Consider the following 26994-nt stretch of genomic DNA (forward strand, 5'->3'; position numbering starts at 1 on the left):
AATAGGAGATGAGGTTTGACAGATAGTGGAGAGGCAGATCATATACAGTCTTGAAAATCATAAGGACTTCGGCTCTTAACCAAAGTGACTTTAATTTTAACAGAATCACTGTTACAGCTGTGTAGAGAATAGACTCAGCAGAAACATCCAAGAGGAAGCATGGCTATAATCATGGCAGGAGACTGTGGCTCCACAGGGTTGTGGAAGGGTTGGGTGGGGGGATGAGAGGGGGGCCAGGTTTAGATATACGTGTTGAAAATAAAGACAACAGGATTTGCTGTTGGAATGAGGGTTGAGAGTGAAAGAGAGGAATCAGAGATAACCCTCAACATTTCGGTGTGAGCCGTGGCAGGATGCTGCCGCAGTGAACTGAGATGGGGAAGGATGATGGAGACACGGACGTTGGGAGGTGGGTATCGGGATCTCAGTTGTACCGACATCATGTTGAGAGAAATAATAAGTACACACGTGAAAGTGTAGAGTAGAAAGTTGGATTTACAAGTCTAGAGTGCACAGGAGAAGTCTGGTCTAGGGAGATCAGTTTGGGATTCATCAACAGTTAGCTGGTATGTAAAGCCACTAGACTGGATGAGATTGCCCAGAGAGGAAGTGTAGAAAGAGGACAGGTCAGGGGGCACCTTTGGGGAATTGCACGGAGTCTCTGAAGTACCTCTGGGGTCCTCTTCAGCTTTAAAGGGCTAGAGAGTGGAGGAGAAATCACAAAGGAGACCAAGAAGGAACAGCCAGGAAGGTAGGAGGGAAGTCAGTGGAGAGTGGTGTCCTGGAGGCCAAGTAAAGAAAGCCTCTTAAGGAGAGAGGAGGAGTCAACTGCACCAAATGCTGTGGACAGGAGCATGTGTGTAAGACACAGATCGTTTTAAACCAGAAGGCTGTGCGTTTACTTAACAGGAAGCTAGAGGGAGGCAGTTCCTGGGTTGGTGGTTCAATTATGTCATCTTTCTGTCCTTCCACTCATCCTGCCTCAGCACTCGTCCTGCTTTTGTCTGTGACTTTTCAGTTAAAGTATGGTCGCTAAGAGTTCCAAGTGCTAAGTCCTGCTGCTGTGCACAGAGGCTGGGAGCGAAGGACCTTTCTCCTGACATGCCTGCCTACCTTTATCAGGGAGGGAAAGTCTTACTCAGCACCTTACCCTCTGGCACCCTTATCTTTAAGTCTTATTGGCACAAACCGGATCACACCCCTAATTTGAAGAAAGGTTAGGACCGCAAGTATTTGGCTTTTTAAACCCTTCTATAGGATGTGAGCAAGGGAAATGGGGATTAGGAGTGACAGTTGGGGAGCCAGGAAAGATGTGAGCCACGATAAGGTTAAACTGAAAAAAAATTGTATTGACTATTTTAATTTATTCTTGTTTAGAGCTTTTGCTTACTTATACTGTTAAGGTATATGATTCTTCGTTATTGATTTGATATTATCTGTTGCCCTTTGTCCTGTGTTTTACTGTATGACTTTTTATTTTGTATACAGTGATTTAAAAATTTTTCCATTTTTATAGTCATATACATCATTTAAGTTTTCCTGTATTTTTATGCTTCACAAGACCTCTACTAAAAGAGAAGATTGATCTGTATTTAATTATCCTTAATTTGTATGGTTTTGGTTTCCTTTTTAATCCAATTTTAATATCTTCTTGGTGTATGATGAGAACTAGTAGCTAATATTTATATGTCACTTACTATGTGCCAGGTGCTGTTCTAAGCATTTAAAAATACACTCATTTAACTCTCACATGCACCTATGAAGTAAGTACCACTATAATCACCCCCATTCTTACATATGAGGACAAAAAAAAAAAAAGGTCATGAAGAACCTAGGGGTAAGACGGGAATAAAGACACAGACCTACTAGAGAATGGACTTGAGGATACGGGGAGGGGGAAGGGTAAGCTGGGACAAAGTGAGAGAGTGGCATGGACATATATACACTACCAAACGTAAAATAGATAGCTAGTGGGAAGCAACCGCATAGCACAGGGGGATCAGCTCGGTGCTTTGTGACCGCCTAGAGGGGTGGAATAGGGAGGGGGGGAGGGAGGGAGATGCAAGAGGGAAGAGATATGGGGACATATGTATATGTATAAATGATTCACTTTGTTATAAAGCAGAAACTAACACACCATTGTAAAGCAATTATACTCCAATAAAGATGTTTAAAAATAAATAAATAAATAAATAGAATCCTTTCAAAAAAAAAAAAAGAAGGCTGCCTCCAGCCTGTGTTGGCGGAGCTGGGTTTAAACCTAGGCAGTCTGGCTCTAGATTGTTGACTTTTAACCGCTACACCATGCTGCTTCTCACATTTTAATTTTTTAGAAATTCAAATATCTTATCACAAATAAATGTCTTCACTGATTTGAAATACCTCCACTATCTTATTCTGAATTTTTGTATTTCTGAGATTGATATACCAGTTTATTAATCTGTCAATATAATTTTTTACCATTAATAGACTGTTTTACTATTTTATAATATACTATAATAACTAGTAGCACAAACTCCTTCTAACTTTTTAAACTTTAAAAAATTGTAGTAAAATATATATTACATAAAATTTACCCTTTTAACAACTTAAGCGTACAGTTCAGTGGTATGAAGTCCATTCCCATTGTTGTACAGCCCATGCCACCCTCCCATATCCAGAACTTTCCATCTTCTCCACCTGAAACTGTCCACTGAACACTGACTCCTTATTGTCCCCTTCCCTCAACTCCTGGCAACCACCATTCTATTTTTCTGTTTCTATGAATTTGACTACTGTAGGTAACCTTTATAAGAGGAGTCATACAATATTTGTCCTTTTGTGACCGGCTTATTTCGCTTAGCATAATGTCTTTAGGTCCATCTATGTCGTAACCTGTGTCAGAATTTCCTTCTTTTTTAAAGGCTGAATAAATATTTCATGGTATGTATATGCCACGTTTTGTTTATCTAGGCATCTACTGATGGGCACTTCGATTGCTTCCACCCTTTGGCTATTATGAATAATGTTGCTGTGAACCTGGTATTCAGATATCTCTTGAAGATCCTGCTTTCAATTTTTTTGGGTGAATACCCGGAAGTTGAATTGCTGGATCATAAGGTAGTTCTATTTTTAATTTTTTGAGGAACCCAACATACCATTTTCCACAGCAGCTACACCATTTTACTATTCTCGCACCAATGCACAGGGTTCTAATTTCTTCACATTCTTGCTGACATTTAATTATTTTCTGTCTTGTTTTTATAATAGCCATCCTAATAGATGTGAAGTGGTACCTTATTGTGATTTTGATATGCATTTCCCTAATGACTAATGATTTGGAGAAATTTGTCATGTGCTTCTTGGCCATTGTATATCTTCTTTGGAGAAAGGTCTATTCAGGTCCTTTGCCCATTTTTTTTTTTTTTAAGTCTTTATTGAATTTGTTACAATATTGCTTCTGTTTTATGTTTTGGCTTTTTGGCCCTGAGGCATGTGGGATCTTAGCTTCCTGACCAGGGATCGAACCCGCACCCCTTGCATTGGAAGGCAAAGTCTTAACCACTGGACCGCCAGGGAAGCCCCTTTGCCCATTTTTAAATCATTTTTTGTTGTTGCTCTTGGTGTTGAGTTATAATCCTCATTTTTATGTTCTAAAATTTTTTGACTATTCTTACTTATTCTTGACTAGTTTAAATTGTTTTTTAAAAAAACTCTCCCAATTTCCCCTTTAAAAATAATCACATATGATTTAGATAGGAATAGTAATCAATTAATATGTTAATTCAGGGAAGAATGAACATGTACATCCCACTTATTCAAATCTTTTATGCCCCCATTTTTGTAATTTTTCATCATACTAGCACTATTTGATACATTTATCCATAGAAATAGTGTGTGTGCATGTACATGTCTGTGTGTGCAACTACTTTTTGTTGCTAAAGCAAAGGATCTTTTTCCTTTTTTTTCCTGGTCCATCAGAAAGCTGTCGATTGTTGCACAGTACTTATTTTGTAAGCAGCTTATCAGGTCTATTTAAATAATTTTTAGACAACAGTACTCTACCATTAAAGCAAAATTTTTAAACATCTACATTAGTGTTAACAAGAGAATTTGGTCCTTCCAGGTTGAGAGTGAATCTGCAGCCACAGTTTCACATGTGTATGATTTGTTTCTCCCGTAACTTATTGTTGATATTTTTATCCCTTTGGGTAGCTTTATTTTCATTTCATAATAATAATTCATAGTTACCATAGATAATTACTCCAAAGGTCACTTCCTCTATATAGCTGTATTTAAAGAGTTATATTGGGTTGGCCAAAAAGTGCCTTTTCGGTTTTTAAGTAAAAATAAAAGACACATTTTTCGTTTTCACCAAGAACTTTATTAAACGATGTATTCACCCTTTTGTTCCACTACCTTCTGCCATTTTTCAGGCAACTTCATAATTCCATCTTCCCCAAACTTCTTATCTGTTTGAGCAAAGAACTGTCCCAGGCGCCTTTTATGGTCTTCCAGGGAATTGAAATTTTTTCCATTAAGCGAATTTTGTAAAGACCTAAATAAATGGAAATCCGAAGATGCAATGTCTGATGAATACAGCAAATGAATTGGAACTTCCCAAGTTGTAACAGTTTTTGCCTGGTCATCAAAGAAACATGCAGTCTTGCATTATCCTTATGGAAGATTATGCGTTTTCTGTTGACTAATTCTGGATGCTTTTCATCGAGTGCTGCTTTCAGTTGGCCTAACTGGGAGCAGTACTTGTTGGCATTAATCATTTGGTTTTCTGGAAGGAGCTCATAATAGAGGACTCCCTTCCAATCCCACCGTATACACAATATCACCTTCTTTGGATGAAGACCAGCCTTTGGTGTGATTGGTGGTGGTACATTTCTCTTGCCCCACGATCTCTTCCGTTCCACATTATCGCACAGTATCCACTTTTCATCACTTGTCACAATTTGTTTTATTTATTTTTAAAATAAATTTATTTATTTATTTATTTTTGGCTGTGTTGGGTCTTCATTGCTGCGCGCGGGCTTTCTCTAGTTGCAGCGAGCGGGGGCTACTCTTCGTTGTGGTGCGCGGGCTTCTTATTGCGGTGGCTTCTCTTGTTGCGGAGCCCGGGCTCTAGGCGTGCAAGTTTCAGTAGTTGTGGCCCACGGGCTCTAGAGCGCAGGCTCAGTAGTTGTGGTGCACGGGCTTAGTTGCTCTGCAGCATGCGGGATCTTCCCAGACCAGGGATTGAACCAATGTCCCCTGCATTGGCAGGCGGATTCTTAACCACTGCGCCACCAGGGAGGCCCCACAATTTGTTTTAAAAACGGAATATTTTCGTTACGTTTAAGTAGAGGCTCACCTGTGGAAATACGGTCAAGAAGGTTTTTTTCACTTATGTGGAACCCAAACATCAAAGCAATTAATATAACCAAGCTGGTGCAAATGAGTTCATTCTTTGGCTTTAATTTCCAGTCCAAGGAAACATCCCATTATGGTATCATGAAGAATTTTCCAGCAGTAAAGTGACTTTTCATCATGGCCTATAAAAGTATCAATTTAAGGCATTGACTCCTTTTTTCTTCTTCTTAGTAAAATTAAAAGAATTAAAGAATACCTAATGCTTACAGATGTATAGGAATAAGAATATTAGAATCTACTTACTTTAATTATTGATCCAATTTATCTGTTTTTAGTTTTTTAATCTGTTTTGTCTTGAGTATCTTTTATCTGATTAAATGTTTGACCACATTGACTTTAATAATATTTTTTAGTTTTTATTATAAAAATAGGCTTATCGTTAAAAAAAAAATTCACAGGGAGTGTATAAAGTATGAAGGGAAAATTCCCCCTTTCTGTCCCTTTCCTTCTCTTTTCCCCCATGTCCCACTGTGCTCTATGCTATAAGAGGCCCATAAAAAATTTGCTATATCCTTCTGGAATTTTTCAATATATAGATAAGTATAAACTTAAAGAGATAGGGTAATATTAACATTGTCCTTTTTTTTTTTTGACTTAATCTTTCTTATGGATTTTCAGTTTTGTAAGGTATTCCTTAATGATTTTTTGTTGTTGAATAACAGTGCATTTAATCGGATTTTCCAAGGTGGTTTTCTGAGTAAATTGTTTGTTTGATGAAGGTATGCTTCAAATCCAGTCGAATCTCTGTGTTAGACTATATAAGGCAAAGTGAAGATGTTATTCTTTCCAGATTTTTCCCTAGACAAAAGATGATTATAATTACAGAATCAGAACAAATGCGTTGTCTGTATGTAGGGTTATGCTAACAGCATGAGCTTAAAATAAACCACTAAGGTCAATACTATCTCTGCAGGTAGATCTTAAAACGGTTATGATTCACATCTGGGATAAGTTACATGGTGTGAAGTAAACTGGTAAATGTCATCTTTTCAGAACTTGTAAGAGCAGTCCTGTATTGATTTCATTGTTGAAGAATTTTGTGTTTAGGTTTCTCAGAGATGCTCAGCCCAGGATTGCAATGTCTTACTTTTAATACTGCTTATGATGTGTATGTTTTACTGCTTCTTTATATAAAGTCCAGTCACAGGTACTTTAGGTCAACTCTGCTATGAAGTTAAACATTAGGACCGTTCGTGAAGCAGCTGAGTACCTTTGTTGTGGTCCCACAGTTTTAGCATTCACTACAGGAGCACCTTCCTAGCAAGAGGGGTTCAGGCTGGCCCCCAAGCCTGGCATGTCTGTCCACGGCACAGTAGAGGGAACAGTGGGCAGGTGGTAAGTTGCCTGCATTCTAGGCCCTCTGTCACTGGTTATAGGTGTGCGACCTAAGTAAGCCGTTTAACCACTTACGTAGGTTGCTCATCTGTAAAGTGGGGATGGTAATAGTAATGCACTGTTAAGATTCTTCTCCGTTTCAAAGGAGTAATCCTTTGGTGAAGTGGGCATCATTCTGTGTCCTCAGTGACCGCTCGTCAAGAGTGATGGTAGAACAGGGAAGACTTTGGCTGGGACACAAATTGCCATTAGATGGAAGGGGTGGGGCTGGATGGGGGTGACAGTGAGACTTGTGAAAATGGGAAGGGCCAGTTCAGGGGAATGATAATTGGGTTTGGGGTAAGCTTGCTTCCGGTGCCAGGCTGTGTGTTGGAATCAGAGAGGATACAGGTGTGTAGTAATTCTGAGGCACACTGAGAAATGTCTCTAAACCTACGATGCTTTCAGAAACAAAGCTATGAGATATCCCTTTCTGAAAAAAAGTTAATTTTCCAAACGTACTGAGCCTTGGCTGCCTTGTGGCTCTGACACACAAATTTTCATCCGTCCCTTGCCCAGCCTTGCTCATTGTTTCCAATGATGACGACTCATCAGAATGTTTTTGCCGAAGGAGCAGCAATTTGGTAAATTTAAATTCTAAACATCTGTTTATCCCTCCAAGAGCAGGTAAAACCAGTGGCCAAATATAAATTAAAAAATCAAATGGCTACTTGAATATTGGTTATTTGCTAATTATTATAAGGAATGTAAAGAAAAATGTCTCCCTTTAATTGATAGACTGAAGAGTCTATTAACAAAGGACAAATAAGCTTGTAAAAATTGGTTAAGTGTTGAATGCTTCAATGTAGATGATGAGAGAAAACATTATCAAAATTTGTCCTTCACTCTTGGCCTTTAAAATTTTTTAAATAGCTCTATTACTGTTATTATAATTCTGTGTATAGTTTTTGGTTTCATTGAGGTATAATTGACAATTGTAAGATATTTGATTTATTTACATATACATTGTGAAAGGATTTACACCATCTAGTTAATAAACACGTTATCACCTCACATATTTATCGTGTGTATGTAAGAACATTTAAGTTCTACTCTCATAGCAAATTTCAATACAGTGATAACGCTGTGTATCACCTCTAGTTACCGTGTCTTACATTATCCTCAGACCTTATGCATCTGAGAGCTGACAGTCTATACCCTTTTCCAACCTCTCCTTATTTCCCCCATCCTACTTTTGGCCTCAAAAGAAAAATTAATTCATTCAGCAAACATTAAGCCTCACACCACGCTAGACACTTTGCTAGGTCCTCAGGGACGGAATTGAATCAGGTTCTCTTCCTGTTCTCAGGGGCTGTAGAGACTAGTCTGAGAGGCATATTGAAACAGATGCCGTGACAGAAGCAAGTATGGGTCCAAGCATAAAAGAAGGTATGGTCCATGGCACTCAGCAGGGAATGTCCTGGAAGGAAAGGCTTTACAAAAAGAGGTTGGGATTCTCAACTGTACTTCTCAGACTTAATGTGTATTTAAATTACCAGGGGATCTTGTTAAAAGGGAGACTGTGATTCAGTAAACCTGGGGTGATGCAGCAAGGACTTAAAAGAGAATCATCAACTCACTTTGTACTCACTGGGCAGAGTTTGAGGACTGGAGGGAAAGAAGGCCATTGCATTCACAGGGTTGGGCAGAGCAGAAGAATAGAGTAAAACATCCTGGAAAAATAAAAAGAAGGTGTGTGTGTGTGTGTGTGTGTGTGTGTGTGTGTACGCACAGAGAGGTAGGGGCATGGTGAAGTATAAGGGGGAAGAATTGGGTAGGAATCAACCAACCCTAGGGCTGCCTTTTATGTCTTTAAAATTAAATATTGATTAAGAGGCTTAAAAATAATGTCATCCTGCAGATAATGGGGAATCACAGATTATAGATTGGGTCATGACCTTAGTTTTCACATTCAGATCAACATGATGGAGCTGGAAAGGATCGAAAGAAAGAACTTTGGGGTCTAATACAGTTATTCAGGCAACGTGTAAGAGGGTGAATAAGGATTTGTAGCATTTGAATTGAGGGGAGGAACACCTCTTTGAAAAGAAATGATGTACCTTGTGAATTGGAATAGCACATCCTGGTGTCAGGGAGAAAAAGAGAAAATGGGTGATTGGAGCAGGGCTCACACTGATGTACAAGATTCAGTACAGGGTGAGGCTGCAGACAGGAGAACTTTAGATGCCAGGCCTAAGGCACTTCAGCTCTTTTTCTCTATTAAGATGAGATTTTTATAAGTGAAATAACTGGGACAAAGCAGTGAGCATTACTTTTTGGAAAACCTACTTTACTCCCTTATGGTGCCATTAGTAATATGTGACACTATCATTTGCAGGTAAGGTCCTTTTCAACTCTTGATATTCTTCACTTATATGATCCAGGTGGCATTGAGAAACTTAATGTTAGATTAAATGAGACTCTGATGGGGGAAGAAAGATGATTCCAATGTTTTGGGGCTGGGAAAAAGGAAAATTTAATTATGGTTAGCATAAGTAGGTAGGAGGTTGTCTAATTGTCCGAGTTGGAAATGTTCAACAAGAAATTGAAAATGTGAGTGGCATTGGGATTCAGGAAGACAGAGCTGCAGATGAGAATTTGGGATTCATCCCTATAAGGCAATGGTTAAGAGTAAAGTAGATAAAATAGACTCTCCTGGAGAGATGGATATGAAGAAAGTTGGAGCAGAGGCATGGACGTGCGAAATGCCCATGTTCAGGCGTGAGCGTCAGAATGGTGTGGTTTCAAAGATGCCAGGGAAGGAGACGCGTCCATACGTGTTTTGCTGTTAAGTGGAAACACTTTTGCTGCAAGCAAGAGTTGGGAGTTTGAGTGAGGACCATTTAAGTTTGGCAAATAAAGAGTAAAGATGAAAAGGTAGGATGAAAAAGATGCTAATAATACAGCAGCACCTGCTGTTAGACATTAGGCATTTTAAAATTGTTTTTCTCAAATTAACTTTTTCTTCCTTCCTGTTTTGGTGGTTTTTTAATTTTCACCTATTTTTTATATGGTAGCCTAGTGTGTGAATGCACTAATGTGTTTACTTTTTAATCAATGATATGGGGGGAAGTCATGTCAGTTTGTTTATTCCTTGATTTCAACTTTGCTAAAAGCTTCTGTCTCAAATGGCTCTTCTGGTCTCTGTGTCACAGAAGACGTGAGTTAATTACTTCAGGATTACAGGAACCCTTCCTGTGGGATTCTGAATATTCATTTTACGTTTTGACTCACTTGTTCATGTAGGAGTTCAGGTTTACAAGCTTAAAGCTTTTGGAGTGAATAGCAGTGGAAACTTTTTTTTTTTTTTTTTTTTAACCCCCAAGGAAAACCTGCATCCTTGAAAACTGCACCGCCGTCTTGGGTGAATTTGCCTAGACCACTTCCTAAATCCAAAGCATCTCTGAAAAGTTCTGCGCTGTGGAGGACGGGAAGCACCTCCTCTGTTGCCAGTACCCACACTGATCTGAGCACTTACAGCAATAACTGTAAGTCAGTCTTATGTCAGACTTTGGGGCTTGTTGAAACTGTAGTTGTAAGAGAAATCTAATGCGCTACAAATTATCAGAATTTTTGGTTCTGTGATTTAGGGGAAAATATGCATCTTGCTTGGAATTGCTCTAAAAGTTTGGCAGGAAAAACAAATTCTTTCAACGATATTCTCTTTTGATGAATGTGCTATGAAACACAGAAATATTTGTCTGTTGAAGGCACCTGGTATTTTTTTGCATGAAGGATTCTTAAGTGTATAATTTGAAGATGGTGGGTTTTTTTGGCTTGTTTAAGGAAAGAAAGCAATCTAAGGGCTATTGGAACCCAGCTGGAAGTCAGAAAAAAAGATAACTTCAGTTTCATTTATTTTGTAAGCGGCTATATTTTGTATATGTGTTTTTTCTAATCTTAAACTTTGGATGCTAGATTCAGTGTATTAAGAGTAGTATAGGGCTTCCCTGGTGGCGCAGTGGTTGAGAATCTGCCTGCCAGTGCAGGGGACATGGGTTCGAGCCCTGGTCTGGGAAGATCCCACATGCCGCGGAGCAACTAGGCCCGTGAGCCACAACTACTGAGCCTGCGCGTCTGGAGCCTGTGCTCCGCAACAAGAGAGGCCACGATAGTGAGAGGCCCGCACACCGCGATGAAGAGTGGCCCCCCGCTTGCCGCAGCTGGGGAAAGCCCTCGCACAGAAACGAAGACCCAACACAGCCAATAAATAAATAAATTTAAATAAATTTAAATGAATGAATGAATTTAAAAAAAAAAGAGTAGTATATTATAACTTCAAGCCTAGTTTTAAGTAATTTAAACGGAGTATATTTTGGGGGTTTTCAGTTAGTGTGAATTCAGTTTGCTGTGTATAAAATGAGTGAATTGAGTTATCCCTTTTGTTCAAAAGATGTATTTGGCCTTAGTCTTTATTTGCTCATTTCCTTTTTAATTTCTTTCACAAAATTTATGGATTAACTAATTTGAGCAATTTTGGAGTGTGTGCTGTGTACAGGCACCACTGTAGATGCTGTGAAGGGTATGAGATATCAAAGAAATGGTCCCTATTCTAAAAGGTAGTTGAGAAAGAAGATATTTACGTGGATAACTAGAATATCAGATAAAACAAGATATAAGGGAGTGGTGGGGAGGAGGGGAGTTCTCTCTGCTTTAAGGGGGGATCGGTTTCTTCCTTCCGGTGAGGGGGCAGGGGCAAAGTGGAGTCATGGTTATGAACCTTCTGGGTGTGGGGCACTGTGTAAGGTTACCATACATTCTTTCTTTTGTTTCCTCGCAAATAACTTCTGTTACCCTCATTCTGTATGCAAGGTAATTGAGGCCCAGAGAGGTTGTCGCTCGTCCAAGGGCACTCAGCCAGCATGTGACAGAATTGAGGATGTGTTTGTGGAGGGTAAGGCACTGAATTAATGACCAGATTAATGAGCACGTTTCCGAGAGGGCACTTAGCAGCAGAAGCTGGTCTCCTCTGAGAGTCAGCTGTATACGGGACCTGTAGGAGCACTGAAATTTGTTACTTGAAATTAAACGGGACTGTTATCCGCTTATGATTTGAAATTTGAAGTTGTGGCATAAGATCAGAAGGGTTTGCATGTATCCGTTGATTCTTGATGATTTGAAAAGGTAATTCACGCGTGTATTCTTTTAAGGTCATTTCACTTGCAGCGTTCCCTGTTTGTAATGGGAAGTTTTGAAAACATTCTGCCGAGACGGAAGCACCAAGGTGCTCTCGGGGGCTGGAGGGCTGTGTAGCGCTGGCACTCGTGGCCCTGGCAGGAGGCACGTCCCGTGGAGCCGCTGCCCAGCGCCCCTGCCGACGGCCACGTTGCGGTGGCCCCATTCAGGACCGTGTCTGACACTCCTAAGGAGGGTGTCAAATGCTTTTGTCCCTTCCTTTTTGTCTTTTAACAAAGGGGCTTCCCGTGTACCCACAGAGCCTGTCTAGGGGCTGTGCGTCTCTGTCGCAGATGAAGCATTCAAATCAATGTCTCTTTCTTAGTTGGATTTGCTAGCTGGTTTAATCTGTTCTGTGTAGTGCCTTGGAGCTTACAGATTTTTTTCCTTCTCCATTCTAATTCACTGAGAGCAAGCATGAGGGATAGGAGAGTGAACATGGCTGCAGTTTTTCCTGCCTAAGCTTGCTTTGATCCTTTTAAATGACTATACCAGGAGGATTTCGCAGTTGTACAGAAACGGATACTTCTTCGAAAATATTTATCAATTCTACGCTCACCCCACCGACTGGCTCAGAGAGGCACTATGATGCTACCTTATTGACACTGCTGGTTCTGGGATCCTACAGCCTTTGTATAGTTCCTTTGTTAGCCTCGTTTACTGGGAAAAGAAGTAGGTCGACGATTTCTGGTTTGATTCTTTCTTTGTAAGCATGTTTAAAGTTTATTCAATAAATTGATTTAGCATCTCTTGATTGCTATCTTTATAACTTGTCATTTGTTAATTGTATTTCTTGGGCATGTTTATATTTAAGTTGTGAATGATTCTGTCTACCAATTTATTGTGTGTTTTATGTGTTTTGAGACTCGGACTAAATATAATTCAGCAGCGTTGTCGAAGTTCGTTACACATGAAATTATTTTATAAAAGACTAGTTAATGGTCTCATTTTTGATTAAATAACTGGTTGTTTGTGTGTGTGTACCTAATCGTTGTACGAGGATAGATGAATGCTTTCCTAGAATTAAAATGAAAACATCACATTTTATTTTACTCATATTATATCTAAAAATATTTAAAATGTGCACTTTTTAAAGATTACCTTAAAACATGAAAAAAATCATTTTGAGCTGCAGTTTTCCTATTTCTGATAATGATGGGTCCTGTTAGGAAATAACTTAATCTTTTGATCAGTGTTTTAAATTCATATTGGGTTAAGCCTTTGAACGATTTTAAAGCATGTTTTCTTGCTTTGTCCATTCCTTTCTTTGTGACGCGATGCTGTCGGTGTAATCACTTTTGAGACTGCAGAGTGCTGTTGTAAAATTAGCATCTGGTTCTCCGTGCTTAGGGATGCTATAGAAATAACATGACCAAGTTTTAAAGTGACTGAATCAAGATATATAAGACAATAAATCTTTCTTATTTGGGGGTTTCAGCAGGTTCTTTGTGTGTGTTCTTTTCAGCATAGAAAATTTTAAAGTTACAGTATTGATTTTTTTTAATATTAGCATGAAACATTGCACAGTAGTTTCTATATCAAATGTGCTCATTTTTAGAGGTTAATTGTTGTAAGCTCTTCCAGACTCAGATAGCTAGGTCCAGTCTTTAAGATCATTGGATAAAAATTATATATATATATATATATGTGTGTGTGTGTGTGTGTGTGTGTGTGTGTGTGTGTCTTGAAAAGAGTTGAAGGTTTGAGGACCTTTGTGTGAGTGTAGAAGAAGGTCTCAGGAGAGCTTGTAATTTTGCTGTATTAGCAAATAGGAAGTCCAAGCACTTCCTACTCATACCAGCTTGGCCACAAAAACGTAAGCATATTTATTTTTGAGAGACAGATGGTGAGGGGAAATAAAAGGATGCACACCAAAGCTCCTTGCACCGTCTGAGAGATAGAACGGGCGGAGGTTAACTGAAGAAACGGAGCTTTCTCTTCCCTCACCTTCACGGCCAGCCCTGGCATCAACAGTGTGATACAATAGAAAAGGTGTTCAACTCGGACTCAGTCCTAGCCAGTCTTACTAAGTCACTGACGTTGGACAATCTTACACTCTCTCAGCCTCAGTGTTCTCACCTGATGAACGGGCAGGGAGGCTTAGATCATCTTCAATATCCTTGCAATAGCAAAGGTTTCTGACCACCTTTATTTTCTTCACAACAATAAGTTGGTGCCTAACAGTTTGGAAGGAGGGTGTGTTGAGTCAAAGGGATCAAGGTGATAGAAGGATTAGTCTTATTCACCTTCAGTCCCGTCCTCATCGCAGGATGGCAAGTAGGTATTGTGTCGCCTGTCAACACTGGTCAGTTGGTGAGAATCACCTGGAGAACAGTGTTGAACGGTTTTCTGGCTGCTTCCAGGTTCAGAGCAAAAATGTGTGCTTGACTAGTGAGGCCTGCAGGGAGTGAGGAAGGGGGTGAAAGACAGGCGGTACCTATTCTGACCCCATATTGCAAAACATGCTCAGTACTTACGCACGTCTGAATGGACTATTTAATAAGAAAATACTGTTATCCAGACTGGTATTAATTTCGTTTTCATTCTTTTAATGTTTTTCTAGGATATACATGAGACATTCTTGTTATTACAAGGTTGGGTAATTTTGCTTTTGGAATTTGAAAGCTTAGACTTAAGCAGTGATTTGATTTTAAGCCAGGTGGCAGATGATCTGGCAGAGTGGGGAGTGTTAAGCTGATTCACGGAAAGTTCAGGAAATGAGCAGAACGTTGGCTCCGTGTGTGTGTGTATACACATATTTGTTAAACAAAACAAAAACCAGTGTTGGCTAGGTGCTAGAGTGTAGTGTGAAGTGTTAGTTTGCAAATAAAGGTCTGGAACAGCGAGAAGCCTTTCTCTAACAGGAAAATCTTTTCTCCTGCTTGGGCTGCTCTGAGCATCTCTCTTCATTTTCTCTGTAGACTCAGTCATCTGTCATTTCACTTGAACCGCACTTTGACCATGGGGAAATGAAAAAGAAGGATTCCAGAGCATCTATTATTCTGGCTTAATCGAGGCAGCTAGGACCGAGGATGACAACGGCATGGGGGCAGTTTTAAAACTGTATGTTAGAACTGGCTGAGACGTGGGCAACCGCTTGTGGGATTTCACACATTGATTGTACAAACCAGCCATCACGGAGTGGTTGTACCTCCTGAACTACTGGGTTTAGGAGAATTCTGAGGGTGTGTTCGGCCTCAGTGGGACCGAGCACCATAATCAGTGAGTGGGGATCCTGTGACACCATATGCGCTGTCTGTTTCCACACTTGGTGTTCAAACCCTCTCATGCACAGAGAGGTGAAGTGATTCAGCACAGCTAGGCAGTGGCCCAGTCAGGACCAGAACTCACATATTATAGGTTCCATTCCATTCCTTGAAACTAACGTGCTTCTCTTATTATATTGGAGCTTGTGCCACTGAAGAGTTTATCATTTGCGTATAATAACTCTAGAAGAGAGAACATTTAGATATCGTCAGGATCCCCGACCGGCTGCCCCATAGGAACTGAAGTAGAGGGCAGGAGAAATACTTGAAGGGCACCACGCCTCGTAGTAAAGTACCTCCTTCAAGTTAGGGTCAGCCTAGAGCAGAGCCTTTAGAAACCCAAGGATGTGGGAGTGTTGGTCATAAAACTGTGTGCTGCTCAGGACACTTTGTCTCCACCATTAGTAAAGCGGGGAAGAATGAAGGGGGAAGTGTGTATAATAGATGATCAGAGAGAGAGTGTGTGTGTGTGTTTATATGAGCGTGTGCATATGTGTATATATATATATGTGTATATATGTCACATATAAATGTAAATGTGTGTGTGTGTTTGTACCCTGGGTCAAACTCATTTTATCCTTGAAATATGGATTTTGACCCTCGCGTGTAACAAATTGATGTGAGAAGGGCGGCAGGGAGACAGTTTGTTTCCAGGACAGCACCTCCGTTCTGAGTGTGACAGAGCCAACAAGACAGGAATATTGTGCCTCGTGAGAAATGTGTCTTTTGCCTTAGCGAGAAATCCTTTCACTGAGTCCTCTGGAAACTGAAGGTCTTTGTGTTTAAAGCTTAGAAATGAAAAGCATGGATTTAGGATCATACAGATTCATAATAGGTCTGTAAATTAAACTCAATTCAGTTTTTCAAAATCTATGTAGGTGACTTATTTGCTGCTGAGTATAATTTTTTAAATATGTCAAGAAAAGTAAGACTCAAATCCAGATTATTTTATTTTATTTATAAGTTTTTTAAAATAAATGTATTTATTTATTATTTATTTTTGGCCGCGTTGGGTCTTAGTTGCTGCGCACGGACTTTCTCTAGTTGTGGCGAGCGGGGGCTACTCTTCGTTGCGGTGCGCGGGCTTCTCATTGCGGTGGCTTCTCTTGTTGCGGAGCACGGGCTCTAGGCACGCAGGTTCAGTAGTTGTGACTCGCGGGCTCTAGAGCGCAGGCTCAGTAGTTGTGGCGCATGGGCTTAGTTGCTCCGTGGCACGTGGGATCTTCCCGGACCAGGGCTCGAACCCGTGTCCCCTGCATTGGCAGGCAGATTCTTAACCTCTGCGCCACCAGGGAAGTCCCCAGATTGTTATAATACATGGTTGAGACTAATAACATCATGTACTTCCTTTCTTGGATTTTGATTTACCATAAGTTGAAATGTTGATTGAAACCCTCTACCATTTTACATGAAAATCTAAAAAACCTGCTCTATGACATTTTGGTTCCATTTCTTTAAGACTCTGAAGTCATTCCCCATCCATCCTTTAAAAAGTTATGTTGAATTTTATAGTAGTAGTATCTTCAGTATTTATCATTTACGTTAGCTCCCTGTCAACTTGGGAGAAACCAAGTCTCCAGGTTCTGGGGAAAGAGGGAATTGGAAAGAAGGATAGGAAATTGGCAGAAACTTGTCAGCAGAAGGGAAGGCTCTGTGTGGATTTGGCCTAATATTGGAAGTGTTATCTGGCACAGGAAGAACTAATAGGTGGCCCCTTGTAGGGGGACTTGACGTAGATCAGGGGAGAATAACAGCATGTCTTTACAAGGTTTAAATGTGACATCTGTAAGCACTGCTGTAGGAGTTGGGACAGTTTAGCCTAGAGAAAAATTTCTAGCTGTCTTCAAATTTATAAATATTTGTAAATAATGTTGACAACTCACCCCTTTCTAGAAATGTGAGGTGAAGAAAGGGATCAAGGTTGGTAATAAAGAAATGTGTGATTATTAAGTGTTGATTATTAGAATGGAATTGGATGGTTAGAATTGGGTGTTGAAGATTATTTAGAAAAAAATTATAAAAAATCCAATCTGGGTTGGTGGAGGGGAAATTAAGCCTGGAAACCAGGTAGTGAGAATGAATGAACCTCCAGATTTCCCTCTGGCCCAGTAAGTATATGGTGACATAAACATACTAGTGGTTTGTGTGGTTAGCAAGGGGAGATAGATAAAAAGGTTAACTTTTATGGGAATAGAGAACCATAAAACTTTCAAAGTATCCTTGTTAGGATTTTTTCCTCCCGAGTTATGGAGAGAAAAGGGCAAAGTGCTGTGTTTACACTCTTCAGTGTTGTGTATAACATGATAATCTCTTAGGAAGAGCCAAGCAGTGCTGTTAAAATTCCTCGTAGGAGCTAAGCTTCTGGACAGTGTACTTTTTCAAAGATTACTCAGTTATGGAGAACTAAAAGGAGAAGTTTAGAATGATAAGGAAATACTGATTTTTTTAATCTTTAATTAGATCTCTGCTGCTACTCTCCTCACCCTCCTTTTTTGTTATCACTTAATAAAATTTGAAACAGCTTTCTATGTTGTTATCTTTACATGCGGGTACTATTTTTTTCTTTTCAAGCCTTTCGTTTAAGGTTTTGGACCCTTAGGAGATTTTAAAATGTAGATACCCTCAGCCGAAAACAGTGCAGTAAGTGATGGTGATGCTGGTTAAATTCCCAATACAGAATCCTCTCAACTGTACCAGAGCCGGGAACACTATTTCATAGGACCTTGTTATGGACCCGATACACCTTTAGCAAAAATATAATGTGAAAATGCATTCTCGTTTTGAATTCAGAGCACAAGACACAGGCTCTGCTCTTTCTTTTCCCTCTGCCTTTCCCCTGCCCCATACAAATCTTAAGGATACAGTAGAAGAATTGGGTTATTTTTTTTTTTAATCCAATGAGAAGCCATACATGTGAAGAGGAAGTTCACAGTTTACAAAGAACCTATATAAACATATATAGGTTTATATAGTCTACATAGTTGTCTTATGCAACTGAAAGATACTGAGTTTTTTGATGCCGAGGGCTTCAGTCATTATTGGGCAAAAGAAGAAACAAGAGTAAGCAAGACATCTACTGAAGGCTTTGTCTAAATGTTTCTCTGTGGTTTCAGATTTTCCTTCTGGTAGAAAATCAACAAGTTACAAATTATCACTATTTTTTTAAAGCTGTGTTCTTTATTTCAAAGTGTCTTTTGATATGCTAGGATTGTCTTTAGATTCCCAGTGAGGAAAGAGAAGCAAAATCAGAGACTAGCAAAATAGCAGATGCCCTTTCCAGGACCCGTTGACATATTATACCTAAAATATAGTATTTGCTCACCTTCACTCTGACCTTTTCCCAGGAAATAGTGTAGGTCTGCTTCTGTGGGAGCCCCCTTTGCCTAGTTAACTGTCGTGGACTCAGAATTATACCACAGCCTAATAAGCACAATTGTGCTTTCTTCAAAAAGTCCTTTCTTCCAAAAGGACTTCCAAAAGTCCTTTCTTCAATTCTTTTAGTGCCTGGAAACTTTTTTTCCCCCCAGAGATGATTCCTGTGTGAGTGAGAGAGGGAAGGTTTACGTGTAATATAAAAGATGGTTTTTATTATTTAGGTGGAATTCCCTTTTATATTTTAGCTTTGGGGCTTAGGTGCCTTTGTTCTAGGGCAGATGTTGGAGTTTCAGCTTCTTGCAGTGGCAGAGAAGGATCAGAACCAGATCTCATCTTTCAGCTACCAAGGAGCTTGTACATTATAGTCGTCCCTTGGTACCCACAGGGGATTGGTTCCAGGACCCGCAAGGGTACCAAAATATCTCCCAACTTTTATCTGGGATGGAAGCTGCCCTGGACAAGAGGCATAAACTTGGGCTGTGCCAGGATGTACGGTCACCATGGTTACCGTTCACCCTGCATCCCTGAGGACGGGAACTACCGATTATCCATCTTTGTATTCCCAACATACAGTAACGACTGGCACATGGTAGGTGCTTAGTGAGCACTTGTTGATTCAAAGAGGAAAGATAGGTCGTGGAAGACTCATACTGTGTTTATCTGTAAAATAAAATGTACTTTTCTGTTTTATTCCAGCTGGTAATAACGCTGTCATCAAATATGAGGAAAAACCTCCAAAACCAGCATTTCAGAATGGTTCCTCAGGATCCTTATATTTGAAGCCTTTGGTACCCCGAGCTCATGCGCACTTACTAAAAACTCCTCCAAAAGGTATGGACCTCACTGTGGAGAGAAGAGGAGGGCAAGGCTTTTTAAGTCCTTGGCTTATAGGAGGTTAAATTTTGGCATTTAGGTTCATGGTATATTGAATATTTATTTACAAAAAGTCTGGTGAATAAAGACATAATACATTTTTACACGGATGGAGCTATTCTTGTTCTGAGAGTCTGTAGGTCCTATAGCTAAAACTTGATACATATAAATCAGCAGATAGAGCAAAGGTATAAGGTGAAAATAAATGAAACTTCTGGAGTTAAATTATGCGAAGGTGGTGATCTAGAATAATGAGATAGAAATGCATGGTTTACTTCACACTTTGGGTCCAACCATGTCCCCCTGCGCCCCACCCCCATGTTCTTTATCTCTTCTTCTCTGTATCGCTCACTTCGTGATTGCTACAGCTATGAAGGTTAACTTTCAAGTTTACAACATATGTGGTATATACTTCATATGGAATGTTTTCATGCAGCTTTATCACAGTGGAGCTGAAGCACATTAGCAGTTGTTGCTTAGTGAATTGAAAGATTGCTTAACTGAAAGAATAATTGTGAATGAGAAGCTTGAGCTGTAATATGTGATGCATATTTATATTAGAGGGTTTAAAAAGCGCAGAAACGTACAGCGTCCTCCTTCATCCCATCAACCATGAATAACTGTTGCCTTTCCTCCTTTTCTTTCCCTCTGCATATATAATAGCTTTGTTTTTGTTTCAAGAAAACTCAGGGCATAATATGTACGTTCTCTTGTGTCTTGCTTTTTATTAATTTAATAGTATATCATGAGAGTGTCTTCATTTTAAATGGCTATGAAATAGTCTCCTGTTTTCCAATTCCCTGGTTCCTGGACAATTTCTGACTTTCACTATGGCACGTGATACTGAGATGAACATCTTCGAATGTGAATACTGTTCATTGCTTCAGGTTCTAGTTACTTCCGTGGGGTATTCCTAAAAGAGGAACCACTGGGTTAAACTGTGTGAATCTTTGTGAAATTGTTATCGTATTACTAAATAACTTTCCAGAAATATGTTAGTCTCTCAAAGCAGTGTATGTCTGTTGCTCTGTGTCCTTCTCAACATTTGTGTGTGTGTGTGTTACATATGTATGTAAAGGATCACGTGGTAACTTGAGGTTAATTACCTAGTGAATGTTTATCAACACTTTCTTTTCTACTGAATTCAAGAGAGAATAGGCATAGATATTGGCAAAAAGATTCTTCTGGGTACCAGCAGGTTCTCATCTTCCAGGGTTTTAAACAAATTTCTGATGCATCAAATTACCCCTTGGTGGGATGACATCAGTATATGAATCTATGGTTTTTATTGATGATGATACACATACACCAGTAACTGGAAAGAAATGTCAAACTTTGATACTAAGATAACTTTCAGAGAGTTAGAACGGCATGATTTCTCTGATACGTTTGCAGAACAGAGAACCCCAGTATTCTAAAATGTCTTGCCATTGAATTTGTAAGCTTTTGTATCACAGAGGTTTTACTCGACTGGGAATCAATGCTGTCCATTTATAACAGCCACATATTTTAAGAGATTGTCATCTCTGTAAAATTCCACAGAATGTGGCAGCTGTTCTAACTAAATAATCTGCAGGTGACTTGCCCTAGAAATGACTCTGTCACGTCAGGAAGACGTGCTCATAGTCTTCTAGTGACTTATCTTTGTAGCTCTGTACCTGTTACCACTCCTGGTTGAATTTATTTTTCAGCTTTATTGATATATAATTGACAATTAAAATTATATTTGATTTAATACACATATACATTGTGAAAGAATTCCCCTGGTTGTATTTTATATTGTATCAGTTTGGAGGAAAAGCTTAAGTATGTTTTCCTTCATAGCTGAATAGCAAGAGAACTGGATTTAATACTTGGCAATTTTAGAAATCACACCCTAGTAGCTATGTTTTGTAGTCTGGGCCTTTTTGCTCTGTCAGCAGTGGAATAGCATAAAGTGTGTAATGCATGTATAAATTTAGTACTGTTAAAATTTGAATTTCAGCAGTTCTTGAGCTGAAAAAATACTGTAGTTTGTCCTAGCATATTTAATTTTGACAATGAATAATATCACCCTTAAACTACTATTTTGATGTTATTTGGCATATTTTATCCTTAGATATTCTAAGTATAAACTCAATAAAGTTGATTAAATCTCTGTGGAATTTCCCATCTGGAACCTAAAATTTAGGTGTTAATGGATTGTTTTTGGGAAAAAAAAAAACCTTAGTTTTTAAATGGTTTATTTTTGTATGATATTTTCTATAAAACATAAATATTTCTATTTTAGGTCCTTCAAGAAAAGGTCTATACACAGCTTTGAATGCGGGTAAGTGACACCTTAAATATGGATGGAGAAAAAGAATCTTTTTGTAAAGTTATATTATCATTACAAGTATTCAAGTGTATTTGCAGTGATTTTTTCACTAGTGTGCTTATAAATATAATTTCAGGTTTGTGGTATAAACATAACTGCTTATGACCTTGATCAGCATAGGGTTAAAACTTGGTGGGCACAATTGCCAAGCCATCTGATGCAGAAGGACGTTTTATTAATCACAGATAATTTGTTTTTTAAATAATGATGTTTTTTCAAATGTGGAGCATATTTAATAGTTAAAATGTGGAGATGTAGAGAATATACTTCTTTTTTTTTTACAAGAAATAGGCTATTTAAAAATTGGATAGTCTTTAATTGCTAAATAATCTCAAGATCGGGTTTTAACACCTTTAATAGTTCAGCCATTTAACATTTTTCTTTTCTTTTCTTTTTTATACTTCTATTGAACAAAGTCACATCCATCTCTTAAGACAGCCTGCAGCCTCACTCACTGAACCTTTGAACATCAACTGGAAATCAAAAAACTCTGTCTCTTGAGAAGCCATAGAAGATTCATTAAAATATAGAAGTTTCTATATTTTCTCTATAGCTGATTAGGTCCCCATCCACTACTTGAATTCTCTTCTTTAATATGCGGTTATAGGACAGTTGTACAGCTTCTAAGTCCACTGAGGATTAGAACAGCAAATGAAAGGGGAGAAGGGTATTATTATAACACACTGACTACAGATTATCGTGCATCGTGACAGTGTTGGCTGCTAAGGATATAAAGGTTTGCCCAAAACGAGCAAGGACCTTGTCTCAGAAAGCTTACAGGAAAGTCAAAGGACTGCACAAACAAATATAAAATCACAATTGCAATAAGTTTTAGGAAGGAGGGTTACTTGTTCCTATGAGAGGCCTGGTTAAAGGCTATGATCTAGTGAGGGAAGCCTGGGCAGGAAGTATAAATTTGTGACCCCCTGTATATAGATAGTAATTAAAGAAAATGGGGTGGGTAACCTTAGATATGGAATAATTAATATCCTTGAGGCTCCCAAGACATGTTTGGTTTCCTTAGCTTAATAAGGCAGGGAAGTGTGACCTATTATAGGCTCTTAAAGCTAGAGGGGGCCCAGCCATGCAGAGCGATTTAAGTTCTAAAGGTTCGCGAGAGCCTGAGTTTGAACATATATGTTTACCAAACTAATTTTAAAAGCCAAAAGAACTATTTTGCACACTGAGATTTTCATTTTCTTTCATTTTAAATTTCCAGCACATCCTAATATTTAGGAGAAAAGGATAGCTAGTATGCTATAAACGACTATATGTTAGAAAATCAGATAACCTTTATCTGAAAGCTAGATGATATGATAATTCTGTGTTTAACTGAGAAACTTCCAGAGTGTCTTCCAAAGTGGCTGCACCATTTTACATTTCCACCAGCAATGTATGAGGGGTCTAGTTTCTCCACATCCTTGTCAACACTTGCTTTTGTCTGCCTTTTTTATTATGGCCATTCTAATGGGTATGAAGTGGTATCTCATTGTGTTTTCAGTTTGCATTTCTCTGATGGCTCATCAGATGTTGAGCACCTTTCAGAAGCTTATTGGCCATTTGTATACCTTCTTTGGGGAAACATTTATTCAAATCCTTTGCCTATTTTAAAATTATTTGTATTATTATTGTTGAATTATAGGAGTTCTTTATATATTCTGAATATTAGGCCCTTATCAGATATGATTTGCAAATAATTTTCTCCCATTCTGTAGGCTGTCTTTTCGCTTTTTGATAGTACCTTTTAAGGCATATTTTTAATTTTCATAAGATCCAGTTTATCTATTTTTTTCTTATGTTGTGTATCTATTTGGCATTATATCTGAGAAGCCATTGCTTAGATACAAGGTCATAAAGACTTATGCCTATGTTTTCTTCTAAGAGTTTTATACTTTTAGCTCTTACACTTGGGTCTTTGATCCATTTTTGAGTTAATTTTTGCATTTGATGTGAAGTAGGGGATCCAACTTAATTCTTCTGCATGTAGATTTCCTGCTGTCCCAGTACCATTTGTTGAAAACACTATTCTTTCATCCATTGGAATGTCTTGTCACCTTTGTTAAAAACAGTTGGCTGTAAATGTGAGGCTGTGTTTCTGGACTCTCTTTTCATGGATCTATGTGTCAATGCCACATTGTTTTGATTACTGTGGTGTAATAAGTTCTGAAATCAGGAAGTGTGAGTCCTCTAATTTGTTCTTCTTTTTCAAGATTGTTTTGGCTATTCTGAGTCCCTTGAATTTTCATGTGAACTTTAGGGTCAACTTGTCAATTTCCATAAAAAAGTCAGCTAGGAGTTTGATAGAGATTGCATTGAATCTGTAGATGAATTTCTGGAGTATTGCCATCTTTACAATATGAAATATTTTGATTCATGAGTATAGGATGGCTTCCTTTTAGTTAGGTCTCCTTTAATTTCTTGCAACAATTTTTTTGTAGTTTTCAAAATACAAGTTTTGCAGTTTTGGGGGGAAGTATTTGTCTGTGACATTTCTGTGCTTTGGAAGCTGCCATTGATATTGGTCACAGTAAAGGGGCTGGTTAAATAAGTCTAATATGCCTGTTTTATGAAACTTGGAAAGGCAGTCTTAATTCATGTCTCAAGTGTATGATTATATGAAATATTGTGAAGGATATTTGTTTTCACAGGCATAGTACAAATAATCTCCAATATATATCTTCTTTCTACGCACAGAAAAACTATTAGCATTAGGTATTTTCCTTTGGCACCTTGTGGGACTGACGTGATATCTTGTTTCCAAAGCCCATCACTGACCCTCAACATATCAGTGACCCTTGATAGGTAAGGTTACCAAAATGGCAAATTAGCAACTGATTGAGAAAAGAAATGAACAGTATGAATCACACTGTGGTTTTGCTTGGCAAAGCCTCTAACCATGGAGTAGAAATGGGACATATGACAGAGTTTGAGAATGCCTTCCTTCAATTCACCCTGAGTAATCAATGCTCTAATAATTGCAGTGGAAAAAGATGTATTTTAAGGGGGTCAGCATAGTGATTTAATCTAGATTACGTGGTATGAACATGTATTTTCCAAAAATCATAAACTTCTAGTTGATGGTGAGTTATCATTACTTAAGACTAACCTAGTATTATGATGAGCCCACTGAGGAAAAGTCACAGTGTGTTGCCCTTTGGAGGAACAGCTTGGTTGCTAAGAAGTGGTGTCCAAACAGCCAGTGACTTTGGGTGGGTCATGTAACCTCTTAATATTAGCTTTCTTTTCTGTGTAATTGAAATGATTGATCACTAAGGTTTCTCCCCGCTCTGATAGCCCATGACTGCAAAGCACCTTGGCTTTCTTTATATTCTGCTTGCAATGGTCATCTTTTAGATGGTACAGAAGACGTTGCCTCCACATACAAACATGTTCCTCTGAGCATTAAATTTTGTGGCTTTCAGATAGGTTTTTTTTTTTTTTAAGTAACAAACTGATGGAGATTAAAGTTGACCAACTTCATATGTTTTCATTAGAGTACAATAATCACTTTTTAGTGATTTGCTAAGTTCTAAAAAGTTTAGCATGTAGAGGTTTAGAAATCACCCTTTAGTTTTTTTTAATTTGTGATTTTAAATAAAATTCAGATAACTTTATATCCTGTTGTCACTTAACATAAGTAATCACTCTTTAATGACTATTGCATTTAGCATATGCAGCAGCATTTAACTACTCCTCTAATATTTGGGGTGCTTCTGTATCACATTCACAAATGATTCTCTGATGAACATCTTTACAGTTATCACCTTCAAAGTTTAGGGAAGTTTTTTTGTGATAGATTCTTAAAAGTAGTATAAACGAATCAAAACATATGCATATTTATAGCCACTTCATTCAACCAAATTGCTTTCCCAAAGCTTCATATCCATTTATACAATGACTGACAACATAAAAGAGTGCTGGCATCACCATACTCTGGTCGACGTTGGGTATTATTATTTTTTTTAATTTGACTAGTTTAATAGTTGAAAATTCTGTATCATTGTTTTAGTTTTAACCTTTAATCAGTAATTGCAAAGACAGTTCCATTATCTCGTAAGACAATGAAGAGGAACAGAAGGAGAATGAACTTTTCAGGCATTGACTATTGGTTGAAATCTTGGGATTGCCGCATTCCACTTGTGTCCTGACCTTGGGCTAGTTGCTAAGCCTCACCAAAGCCTCAGATTTCTCATTTGGAAACGTGAGAATATTTTGGGAAAAAATCCCAGTATAGAAGTAATTTTGACGTCACAGAGTTGTTATATAAAAAGCTCTCCAATGATAGCTGCTTCTGCTACTGGGGGCAGTGATGAGGATAATCCTTTTCATTGTTCTTATGCTTCTAGTGGCTTTACTTCTGGCGCTCTTTTCCAGGAGGCTGAATTATTTTAAATCTTTCAAGCAGGAAAAACCAGTGAAAGTCAAGAACCATCCTCATGGGGTCTAGCTGTTGTAATTTATTTAAAGATTATGGTGCTGTAAGAGTCTAGCCAACATTGGCTCTAAATAAAACTTGGCTTACTGTTTATAAGGAAGATGCCACACTATACCATTACTATTATTGCCATGGTTCTACCACACATGAAAGCTCTTAGGAATACCAGAGCACCAGAGTTGTATTTATCATGCCCCTTGATTTTTTTTACACAAGATCATCAGTCTCAGGTGCTGTGGTGTCTGCCCTGGAAAGTAGGAAATGCACTGCTCCTTCCTTCCCCAGCACTAAATCCAGCACAGGAGGATAGGGTTGCTTTCTGTACCCCCTCTTCCAGGTGTTGGGAGATGGTTGAGAGTTGCACACCTGCTCTGAAGAGGTAATACTGGTGTGACCAGCGCTTTCTCCGGGGAGAGTAGGGGTGAGGCTATCTTTCTGTGTTGGTTTATGATTATAACTTTCCTCTCACACTTAAAAAGCAAATGCTGTTTTGGCATGTGTTAAATTTAGTGTTCAAATCAGGGAAAAGTATGGATTGTTTAGTAAATCTTGTTGGAACAAGGACTATCTTTTTATCAGGAGCTAGAGTCCTACTTCATATACTACATGCAAATATATTCCAGACTGAAGTTTTAAACAAAAATTAGAATGATAAGACCACTAAGAGTATATATAGACTTGTATAGAAAAGGCCTTTCCACGAATGTCACAATGAAAGAAAGGGTTACTAATTATGACAA

General features: G+C 38.6%; 1 protein-coding gene across 1 annotated transcript in view; it reads left to right on the top strand.

The window, feature by feature from the left end:
• The window catches only part of MTUS1 (microtubule associated scaffold protein 1), a 165944-nt gene that overhangs the window by 79220 nt on the left and 59730 nt on the right, over positions 1 to 26994 (top strand). Inside the window, 3 exon segments of the mRNA XM_059909793.1 lie at positions 10101 to 10262; positions 19287 to 19421; positions 21733 to 21771. Coding sequence (XP_059765776.1) covers positions 10101 to 10262; positions 19287 to 19421; positions 21733 to 21771 — 336 coding nt within the window.

This window comes from Balaenoptera ricei, chromosome 21 (assembly GCF_028023285.1).
Source record: "Balaenoptera ricei isolate mBalRic1 chromosome 21, mBalRic1.hap2, whole genome shotgun sequence".
Taxonomy (NCBI): Eukaryota; Metazoa; Chordata; class Mammalia; order Artiodactyla; family Balaenopteridae; genus Balaenoptera; species Balaenoptera ricei.